This window comes from Haliotis cracherodii, unplaced genomic scaffold, assembly GCF_022045235.1.
Source record: "Haliotis cracherodii isolate W230 unplaced genomic scaffold, xgHalCrac1.p SCAF_2, whole genome shotgun sequence".
NCBI lineage: Eukaryota > Metazoa > Mollusca > Gastropoda > Lepetellida > Haliotidae > Haliotis > Haliotis cracherodii.
Window position 1 is genome coordinate 70,865,517 of NW_027266275.1, and position 12,327 is coordinate 70,877,843.

At 42.1% G+C, this 12,327-nt stretch overlaps 1 protein-coding gene across 1 annotated transcript; it reads right to left on the reverse strand.

The window, feature by feature from the left end:
- Positions 1-1,903: 1,903 nt before the first annotated feature.
- Positions 1,904-5,849, reverse strand: LOC139468444 (uncharacterized). The gene is made up of 3 exons (XM_071250407.1): positions 5,649-5,849; positions 4,628-4,777; positions 1,904-4,483 (listed from the first exon to the last, which is right to left on the reverse strand). The coding sequence occupies exons 1-3, from the start codon at positions 5,740-5,742 to the stop codon at positions 4,257-4,259; spliced, it is 471 nt and encodes a 156-aa protein (XP_071106508.1). The 5' UTR covers positions 5,743-5,849; the 3' UTR covers positions 1,904-4,256.
- Between the last annotated feature and the right edge of the window lie 6,478 nt (positions 5,850-12,327).

Consider the following 12,327-nt stretch of genomic DNA (forward strand, 5'->3'; position numbering starts at 1 on the left):
TGTGCGTATGACGTACATGACGTCATGAAAAGACCTACCTGTACAATCGTCACTTTAATGGATTCTGTGAAAACCTAAGTTTCACATCGACTTCCAAACCAAGATTTTGAAAGGTTCCTGCGATACGTATTACTACAGCGGTAACTCCGACGTTCAGAAGGAGGTAAGGTTCTTTTGAACTTAAAGTGACGACATAAACAATGATTGATACATATGGTATTATTGTAACAAAACAAATGAAGCAATATAGTTGCTTCAAGTTTTAATGCATTCTGAAAACAATTATCAAAGTAGAAATGTACAAATATTACAAATGAATGCATTTACACGTATTTATAATGTGTTTATATGCTAACAGATTATTACGAATGTGTGCGTTATATGTGCATATCAACAAGTTTATGTTCCATCTAATATACTATTGAGTATGCCTGTGTGAAAGTAAGTAAAACAATGCTTGCGTTGTATGTGCATATCAACAAGTTTCTGTACCATCTAGTATACTATTGAGTATGCCTGTGTAAAAGTAAGTAAAACAATGCTTGCGTTGTATGTGCATATCAACAAGTTTCTGTACCATCTAGTATACTATTGAGTATGCCTGTGTAAAAGTAAGTAAAACAATGCTTGCGTTGTATGTGCATATCAACAAGTTTCTGTACCATCTAGAAAGCTATTGAGTATGCCTGTGTAAAAATAAGTAAAACAATGCTTGCGTTGTGTATGCATATCTACAAGTTTCTGTGCCACATAGACCCATCCACAACTGGTCAGACTATTTTCAGATACATATTCAGCATATGGAAGACTACAATGAATGCAACATGGTCTATATATCAATCAATCGTTTTAATCATGTTTTTCGCCACACACCTGTCTAAACACGTCGTAACTGCCCGAGACGCCTAGATACATACATATGCCAAGCTTGTTAGAATAGACAATCTTGAAAACAAATACTCCCGTCTTTATCGACATTTTTATACATTGTAGCATCTTTCTGGTTCTATCATTGCATAAATATGTACAATAACATTTGGTCCAAAATCAACAAGGGAGACAATAGTAGTTAGCAAGAGAATGTAAACGGCTGACATACCTATCAAAACTATGCATATTTCTACTTAAGTAAATAGACCCGTGAAGATTCAGCAACTCATGCTTACCATAAAAGGCGACTATGCTTGTCGTAAGAGGCGACTAACGGGATCGGGTAGGCAGGCTCACTGACATGGTTGATGCATGTCATCGTATCCCAATTGAGTGGATCGATGCTCATGGTGTCAGTCACTGGATTGTCTGGTCCAGACTCGATTATGTACAGACCGCCGTCATATAGCTTGAATATTGCTGAGTGAGGCGTTTAACAACAAACAAACCAAACAAACTTAATTGAGTAATACATGCCGTGTGAAGTTACCAGTTCCTGGCAACTTGGTCACCAACAAGTGTTTCATCATACAAAGGTACACATTTACTGAAAGGTGTTTCATCACACGAAGGTACCTAGTTACTGAAAGGAGTGTCATCACACGAAGGTACCTAGTTACTGAAATGTGTTTCATCACACGAAGGTACCTAGTTACTGAAAGGAGTGTCATCACACGAAGGTACCTAGTTACAGAAATGTGTTTCATCACATGAAGGTATCTAGTTACTGAAATGTGTTTCATCACACGAAGGTATCTAGTTACTGAAAGGAGTGTCATCACACGAAGGTACCTAGTTACTGAAATGTGTTTCATCACACGAAGGTACCTATAGCTAGTTACTGAAAGGAGTGTCATCACTCGAAGGTACCTAGTTACTGAAATGTGTTTCATCACACGAAGGTATCTAGTTACTGAAAGGAGTGTCATCACACGAAGGTACCTAGTTACTGAAATGTGTTTCATCACACGAAGGTATCTAGTTACTGAAAGGAGTGTCATCACACGAAGGTACCTAGTTACTGAAATGTGTTTCATCACACGAAGGTACCTAGTTACTGGAAGGAGTGTCATCACACGAAGGTACCTAGTTACTGAAATGTGTTTCATCACACGAAGGTACCTAGTTACTGAAATGTGTTTCATCACACGAAGGTATCTAGTTACTGAAAGGAGTGTCATCACACGAAGGTACCTAGTTACTGAAAGGAGTGTCATCACACGAAGGTACCTAGTTACTGAAATGTGTTTCATCACACGAAGGTACCTAATTACTGAAATGTGTTTCATCACACGAAGGTATCTAGTTACTGAAAGGGGTGTCATCACATGAAGATACTTAGTTACTGAAATGTGTTTCATAACACGAAGGTACCCATTTATTGAAAGGTGTTTCATCACACGAAGGTACCTAGTTACTGAAATGTGTTTCATCACACGAAGGTACCTAGTTACTGAAAGGAGTGTCATCACACGAAGGTACCTAGTTACTGAAAGGAGTGTCATCACTCGAAGGTGACCATTTATTGAAAGGAGTGTCATCACACGAAGGTACCTAGTTACTGAAATGTGTTTCATCACACGAAGGTACCTAGTTACTGAAAGGAGTGTCATCACACGAAGGTACCTAGTTACTGAAAGGAGGGTCATCACAGGAAGGTACCCATTTATTGAAAGGAGTGTCATCACACGAAGGTACCTAGTTACTGAAATGTGTTTCATAACACGAATGTACCTTGTAACTGAAAGGAGTGTCATCACACGAAGGTACCTAGTTACTGAAAGGTGTTTCATCACACGAAGGTACCCATTTATTGAAAGGAGTGTCCTCACACGAAGGTACCTAGTTACTGAAATGTGTTTCATCACACTAAGGTACCTAGTTACTGAAAGGTGTGCCCTCACATGACGTTACCCAGTTACAGATATGTGTGCCACCATATGATGTAACCAAGGTACGGTCAGGTGTGCCCCCACATGACGTTACCCAGTTACAGATAGGTGTGCCACCATATGATGTCACAAAGGTACGGTCAGGTGTGCCCTCACATGACGTTACCCAGTTACAGATAGGTGTGCCACCATATGATGTCACCAAGGTACGGTCAGGTGTTCCCCCACATGACGTTACCTAGTTACAGACAGGTGTGCCACCATATGATGTCACCAAGATACGGTCAGGTGTGCCCTCACATGACGTTACCCAGTTACAGATAGGTGTGCCACCATATGATGTCACCAAGGTACGGTCAGGTGTGCCCTCACATGACGTGACCCAGTTACAGATAGGTGTGCCACCATATGATGTTACCAAGGTACGGTCAGGTGTGCCCTCACATGACGTTACCCAGTTACAGATAGGTGTGCCACCATATGATGTCACCAAGGTACGGTCAGGTGTGCCCTCACATGACGTTACCTAGTTACAGACAGGTGTGCCATCATATGATGTCACCAAGGTACGGTCAGGTGTGCCCTCACATGACGTTACCCAGTTACAGATAGGTGTGCCATCATATGATGTCACCAAGCTACGGTCAGGTGTGCCCTCACATGACGTTACCCAGTTACAGATAGGTGTGCCACCATATGATGTCACCAAGTTACGGTCAGGTGTGCCCTCACATGACGTTACCCAGTTACAGATAGGTGTGTCACCATATGATGTAACCAAGGTACGGTCAGGTGTGCCCCCACATGACGTTACCCAGTTACAGATAGGTGTGCCACCATATGATGTCACCAAGGTACGGTCAGGTGTGCCCCCACATGACGTTACCTAGTTACAGACAGGTGTGCCACCATATGATGTCACCAAGGTACGGTCGGGTGTGCCCTCACATGACGTTACCCAGTTACAGATAGGTGTGCCACCATATGATGTCACCAAGATACGGTCAGGTGTGCCCTCACATGACGTTACCGTGTTACTGATAGGTGTGCCATCATATGATGTCACCAAGATACGGTCAGGTGTGCCCTCACATGACGTTACCCAGTTACAGATGGGTGATTTCACCAAGGTACGGTCAGGTGTGCACTCACATGACGTTACCCAGTTACAGATAGGTGATTTCACCAAGGTACGGTCAGGTGTGCCCTCACATGACGTTACCCAGTTACAGATAGGTGTGCCATCATATGATGTCACCAAGAAACGGTCAGGTGTGCCCTCACATGACGTTACCCAGTTACAGATAGGTGTGCCACCATATGATGTCATCAAGGTACGGTCAGGTGTGCCCTCACATGACGTTACCGTGTTACTGATAGGTGTGCCACCATATGATGTCACCAAGGTACGGTCAGGTGTGCCCTCACATGACTTTACCCAGTTACAGCCAAATGCGCCATCACGTGAAGTTCAATAACACCGTGGTTTATGCCGGTTGTTCTCGTCGCTCTGCATCTGTCGAAGTGGAGACCAAGAAACATGATCATTCCTCCGCCAATGCATAACGCACCACTGATAAATGTTAAAGAGACGGCCCACGAAGCCGTGACAGTTCCTTGACTTGCCAGAAACATTATACACGATGCTATCGACAGAAGGCCTGAAATAAAAATATAATAACACTTTATGTACATGTATATAAAATAATGTACCATTACAATGTTTTAGTAATATGCATTCAAGAATGACTATTGCAACAATTAACAACAATATGGAGATATTAAAGAAAACAAGTATATCTTACCTGGGAAAATAGGAAAGACGGAGATGACGGCATTTTCTGACTGCAGTCGTTTAGAGTATGTTGTACAATTGTGTAGGAAGATAATGTAGACTGTTAGGATGGAGAATGTGAGTGCCATGATGGCCAAAAATCTCACACCCTGAAACATAGCTGAAACCAAAACAGATCAATACTGAGAAATACCATGAGTTGTTGATATGTATGGTTTTACTAACGATACCATATTTTCCATCTTTTCATCTCTCACTCGAATTTCAATTCTCTCTCTCTCTCTCTCTCCTCTCCCTCTCTCTCTCTCTCTCTCTCTCTCGCTCTCTAGCCTTAATACAACTTAGATTTTCTGCAACAGAAAAATAAGCGATTCTTGTCTGAAATCAAACCAAAACATGAAAGATCAGTAACCTCTGACCAAGTTGTGACATCGCTGACGGAATGTACACAAATCTGAAGATGATATTATCTAACCAATGCCACTTGTTGACTAGAAGTCATCAATGTCTGCACCCGGACTATGGTACAATCATTCTTAAGCTGGTTTAAACATGTCCCTGCAAGATGTACAGTTGTAGAAGGCACGCGGACATAAACCATATGAGAGTCCATTTATTGATTATGGTGTAATCCTATGTATCGTTCAATTCTAAACGATCCCTTGCACTGAGTCCCACTAAAGTATCATATAAGCATCTGGCACATCCTAACTCGTTACACTTAGGAATATTGTAAATTACAGTATAACTCCCGTGAAACACAGATGCATGTCAGTACTTCGGATATATAGATTAAAGAGCAATCGTCAGATCCTTCGCGTTACTATAAATAGAGTCCAAGATGGCGCAGCCATATTACATCAACGGAGTAATTTGTGACCTGTTTACAAGTGACAACAACGCATAAGGATGCACATATACACGGCGATGTGTAGGTAGATAATACTCGTTTCAACAGATGCAAAGCCATCACTTAGCGCGTAAAATAAAACTGAAAAACCACAAAGATTCCGTTTCTCTCAAACACTTACGATCCACGGTCACAAATGGTTTGCACCGTGTCCATCCTTCACACTGCAGCCACAACCCAGACGTGGTGTGACTCCTCTGTTGGTAGTCGACCATGTAGTAAAGGTACGTATGTTTCCAAGTGGGTACACTGAACGCTATCAGGTATCCGAGACATCCCAGAGTAGTGCACACAGTCCCAAGGTGGTAGGTATGGCATTTCTCTCGCCAGTGTGGCATTTCGGAAACGTTCACAGTCTACATAGGGAATAAGCTATCCTTGTAAACATTTTTTTTTCTCCAGTGAAAGTGGTACGGCTTGCAATAACTGGCGTTGCAGATCCATTTATGGCCATCGATTCTTTCGTACATGCGTCATTCCGTGAGTCAAATATTTAAATCGGTCAAACGACTTCCGAAAATTAAAGCTCCACTATAGGGTAGAATTGTGAAGAATAATGTTTTGGAACTTTGAACAGTATTTCGATTGTATCACACTATGTGACTATAGTTTGGGAGGGAATCCCGAAGTGATGCCAGCCTTGGACCTGTTTCCACTTTGGTGAAACCCACGGGTAAGGTGCTGACAGTCTTAGAAACATAGTCAAGTCGAATCTGGGATTCGAACCGACGATCATTAGTTTCTGGCGTGCATATAGGACACAACTCTGCACAGCGAATTGTGCCAGTTATTTCATATATGAACAACTCTTGAATTCGAATTAATTAACACCGTTAACCACTTTGTCCCGATAGGGCTGAATTACTGCCGATGTGACTATAAATCCTAACTTACAAACTCAACTCAGTAAAACACAAGCGTGTATTTCTTGGTTCATCACACAGAAGACACTACACAAGACACGATGAGATCTGTATCATGACTGATATAGACTGAAATATCGGGATATACATGTATGTGTTTTTATTGCATAGTTCTATCAGCATCCATATATCTTCACGGGACACATTCACTTTGTTTGCGTTTTAAGAGGTCAAGCATCACATACAAAACAAATCGTTTGATAACAGCAAAGCCTATGTAAACAAAGTAAGCAAAGACTACGTACTACATTATACGGCTATGTCACGCCAACCGAGTGTTAAAAGGGGCGGAATAATCAATATTTTGTTTTCCAGTAAATGTCAGTTAAACTACAAACCCCATTTCATTTAATTCGGCAAAGACCTCCCATCCCTCATCCGGGCGCCTCCCATTCCCCATCTCGACGCCTCAAGTTCAGTTCCGCTAGGTGTATTGTGAAATACGCCACCCGATCAGCTTGCATTAAATAATGACCGCTGACCCAGGCGGGATTTTGATAACAATCGTGCGAAGCGGTTATGCAGTTACTGCCGAGCTTTTGGTAACTATTTCCTCTACACCATATCGCCACTCTATTTACATGGCTATGGCTTGTGACGAAATACACACTTCGAGGGTTAGAATAGGTCTTCAGCAACCCATGCTTGCCGTAAAAGGTGACTATGCTTGTCGTAAAAGGCGACTAACGGGATCGGGTGGTCAGGATCGCTGACTTGGTTGATACATGTCATCGATCCCAATTGCGTGGATCGATGCGCATGATATAAATCACTGGATTGTCTGGTCTAGACTCGATTATTTACAGACCGATGGAATATTGCTGTCTGCGGCGTTAAACAACAAACCAACCAACCAACCACACTTCGAGGCTGAACCCAACTAGATGTATCTAAAGTCACTGCATATGTCCGTGTATTGTTATGAAAAATATCCTTGGCATTTATTGATTATCTCTGATCAAATTGCTGGCGTTAAAGGGCAAGTTCACACGGAAATGAACCATTTTTTCTTGTACTTTTTCCACATCAAAAGTGTTTACATAGAAGTGTCATAGGCAAAAATATAAAAACATCATATTTAATAAACATATTTTTTGCACTAAAACGATTTATATTTTTCACATTTACCAAGTGTTCTATTTCCATAACAAAAACACCATGGCTTATGCCCCTTGCAATATGACGTCATTGGTGCCAATTGATAAACATGACGTCATCATGCTTTGTTAGAGCCGCTTCACGTGGTGTAGGTACAGTTTTGTGATTCTAGCATCTCAGATGCCAGCCAGAATTGTGTTATGCTGAGTCACCCTGCGCCGGAGTGTGTCGTAGACCATGTTGTTTTACCGCAAACTGGTCCTTGATATCTTTTGCGTTGAGAATAGACAGGGACCCAGTTGAATTGGCACCAATTACGTCATAATCTAAGGGGGATAACTCAGGCCTATTTCGCTCGTAAAACGAAGGCCTCATAACGGCATATCACTTTCACACTATTGTGAGCTTCCTACTTTCACTGTGAAAAAAAATGAGTGTATATTTTCAAACACAGATACTTACTAATTCTAAAATTGCGTTTTGTCTAGAAAAAGAAAGAAAGTGATTTTTGCGTGTACACTTCCCCTTTAAGCGACATCAATACGATAGAGGCGGTTGGGTTGCCGACTTTCCGTATTAAATAACATGTCAGCTCACTTCCTTGTCCATTGCAAGTGTAGCAAACGGCTGCGTTTATGAGATGCGTTGATGAATACAAATGGAAACTTAAGATAAGGGAATGAGGAGCTGTTTTGTCATTACAACATGATTTATGTACAAATGTCTACCGATGCAGACGGCAGCTGTTAAATACTACGCTTGTAGTCGATATGGATGAGTAGTGAGTAAGATATTCATACAATCTTGATATAACCAACATTATACCACAATACATACTCGGACTGAAACAATGAGGTACTAGTTTGTATGTAATTGACATTGTTGCAAAACTGACAACTGAAATCTGTTTTGGATGATCAATATTTCACACGGATAGATACACTATGACACAATACTGAACATATTACGCCGGCTTTCATCGCTTAAGCGGAACCTTCGTTGGATCGACACGGTAAACAGATAACTATTTAATTTCACTACAGATGCGAGCACTGATCTCCTGTGCTCATTCTTCAGGGGTATTCCTGAACCACATTGCTGAGCATCTCTGTTCTTGAATTGCATGGCGAAGCAAGTGTTTTCTTAATCCTCGAGAACACCATTTCTTGAGTCATACAGCTGAGAAGGGATGCGTGATAAATGAGGTTACACATACATGCATGTATTTATCAAAGATTGGCAAACAAACTGCCCGCTTGTCACCATGACTACCACATTGTTATCAGACAACTAAATATTGATTATGTGTACATATTTAGCTACTAACTAGATATAATTTCACTTTAAAAGTATTCACATGCATAGCGAGGCATATCTATTTCGTATTAGATCAATAACGTGGCACATCACGATATGTAACTACATAACACATGCCAGCATTCATACACTGGCTCGCGCTGAGTCATGCATATCGCCTTGTAAGGGTCCCACCATTTAATATTATGTGGGGAGGGCGGGGCGTGTGTGTGTGTGTGTGTGTGTGTGTGTGTGTGTGTGTGTGTGAGAGAGAGAGAGAGAGAGAGAGAGAGAGAGAGAGAGAGGGTGTGTGTGTGAGAGAGTGTGTGTGTGTGTGTGTGTGTGTGTGTGTGTGTGTTTTCTGCTTGTACCGGACTAGTGCGATTTTATAGTGCTAGCCCACTGAGATACCATGCCGCAGTTTATCATGAATACCCCACAGTATAGTGACACCGAGCCAACCAGTTCTTGTTTTAGCTCCTTTAATGCCAAACGCCAGTCAGGGTAACAACAAGTACCATATTTTAACGTCTTTTGGTATGATGCGGCCGGTGTCTTAACGTGAAGCGTTAACCAGAACAATTGGTGCCCTGTGTGATGCACCACTTATCCGGACCGTACTGTGCCACGTTAGGTCGTCTGGATTAACGAATTTTTTTATGGAGAAATGTCCCTCTTAATATAGGTACGCGTTTCTAAGAGTAATCGTCCAGAAGGTACGGTATCCAGATTAGCGGTGTCCGGATTAGTGGGGACAGGGCAAACATGATTTTAATGTACTCGTCCGTTATAATGTCGATCATGTTTGTAAGATGCAATCAATATATTAGCTTTACATTTGTGATTACCTCTAATATGCGTAAGGGAAAACATGGCCTCGTGGTCTAGGCTGATGGAAGACGGTGTGCAGAGTCGTGTCCCTTTGACGTATCTGGATTTTATGTTCGTGGATTCACACAGGTTCACTACTGTTAAAAGCGGCGTTAAAACCAACTCACTCACTCAAATAGGTTCACCCTGATTATGTTTTCAGGTTTTCACGTCTAAGACCTGCATGACTGCGCGGTTTCTGTGGGTATTGATTTGGCATTATTGTGAAATATGAGTTTGGTATACAGTTTACAAGCGCACAAAGCCTCACACTGATTGGAGTGGTCAGCTAGCTATACTATGTTACCGAATATGTACTGGCTTATTTCACCTTCTATTTCCGTAGTGTGATTAAAGAGAAAAAAGAAAATATTTTTATCAGCAGGATCAACAGTATTAAAAGTAGGGGCGATAGTAGTAACAGTATGAGCGACAGTAGTAACAGTTGGAGCGACAGTAGTAACAGTAAGAGCGATAGTAGTAACAGTAGGATCGACAGTAGTAACAGTAGGAGCGACAGTAGTAACAGTAGGATCGATAGCAGTAACAGTAGGAGCGACAGTAGTAACAGTAAGAGCGATAGTAGTAACAGTATGAGCGACAGTAGTAACAGTTGGAGCGACAGTAGTAACAGTAGGATCGATAGTAGTAACAGTAGGAGCGACAGTAGTAACAGTAGGATCGATAGTAGTAACAGTAGGAGCGACAGTAGTAACAGTTGGAGCGACAGTAGTAACAGTAGGATCGATAGTAGTAACAGTAGGAGCGACAGTAGTAACAGTAGGATCGATAGTAGTAACAGTAGGAGCGACAGTAGTAACAGTAGGAGCGATAACAGTAACAGTAGGAGCGACAGTAGTAACAGTAGGATCGATAGTAGTAACAGTAAGAGCGATAGTAGTAACAGTAGGAGCGACAGTAGTAACAGTAGGATCGATAGTAGAAACAGTAGGAGCGACAGTAGTAACAGTAGGATCGATAGTAGTAACAGTAGGAGCGACAGTAGTAACTGTAAGAGCGATAGTAGTAACAGTAGGATCGACAGTAGTAACAGTAGGAGCGACAGTAGTAACAGTAGGATCGATAGCAGTAACAGTAGGAGCGACAGTAGTAACAGTAAGAGCGATAGTAGTAACAGTAGGAGCGACAGTAGTAACAGTAGGAGCGATAGCAGTAATAGGAGCGATAGCAGTAACAGTAGGAGCGATAGTAGTAACAGTAGGAGCTATAGTAGTAACAGTAGGATCGATAGCAGTAACAGTAGGAGCGGTAGCAGTAGCAGTAGGAGTAATAGTTGTAACAGTAGGAGCGATAGCAGTAACAGTAGGAGCGATAGCAGTAACAGTAGGAGCTATAGCAGTAGCAGTAGGAGCGATAGTAGTAGCAGCAGGAGTGATAGTTGTAACATTAGGAGCGATAGCAGTAGCAGTAGGAGCGACAATAGTAACAGTAGGAGCGATAGCAGTAGCAGTAGGAGCGATAGTAGTAGCAGCAGGTGTGATAGTTGTAACAGTAGGAGCGATAGCAGTAGCAGTAGGAGCGAAAATTGAAACAGTAGGAGCGATAGCAGTAGCAGTAGGAGCGATAGTAGTAACGGTAGGAGCGATAGTAGTAACAGTAGGAGCGATAGTAGTAACAGTACGAGCTATAGCAGTAGCAGTGGGAGCGATAGTAGTAGCGGTAGGAGCGATAGTAGTAACAGTAGGAGCGATAGCAGTAACATTAGGATCGATAGTAGTAATAGGAGCGATAGCAGTAAGAGTACGAGCTATAGCAGTAGCAGTAGGAGCGATAGCAGTAACAGTAGGAGCGATAGCGGTAACATTAGGAGCGATAGTAGTAATAGGAGCAATAGAAGTAACAGTACGAGCTATAGTAGTAACAGTAGGATCGATAGCAGTAACAGTAGGAGCGATAGCAGTAACAGTAGGAGCGATATTAGTAGCAGCAGGAGTAATAGTTGTAACAGTAGGAGCGATAGTAGTAACAGTAGGAGCGATAGTAGTAGCAGAAGGAGTAATAGTTGTAACAGTAGGAGCGATGGTAGTAACAGTAGGAGCGATAGTAGTAACAGTAGGAGCGATAGCAGTAACAGTAGGAGCGATAGTAGTAGCAGAAGGAGTAATAGTTGTAACAGTAGGAGCGATAGCAGTAGCAGTAGGAGCGATAGCAGTAACAGTAGGAGCGATAGCTGTAACAGTAGGAGTGATAGTAGTAACAGTAGAAGCGATAGCAGTAGCAGTAGGAGTAATAGCAGTAACAATAGGAGCGATAGCAGTAGCAGTAGGAGTGATAGCAGTAACAGTACGAGCGATAGCAGTAACAGTAGGAGCGATAGCAGTAGCAGTAGGAGTAATAGTAGTAACATTAGGAGCGATAGCAGTAGCAGCAGGAGTGATAGTAGTAACAGTAGGAGTGATAGTAGTAACAGTAGGAGCGATAGCAGTAACAGTAGGAGCGATAGTAGTAGCAGCAGGAGTGATAGTAGTAACAATAGGAGCGATAGCAGTAACAGTAGGAGCGATAGCAGTAACATTAGGAGCGATAGCAGTAGCAGCAGGAGTGATAGTAGTAACAGTAGGAGCGATAGCAGTAGCAGTAGGAGCGATAGCA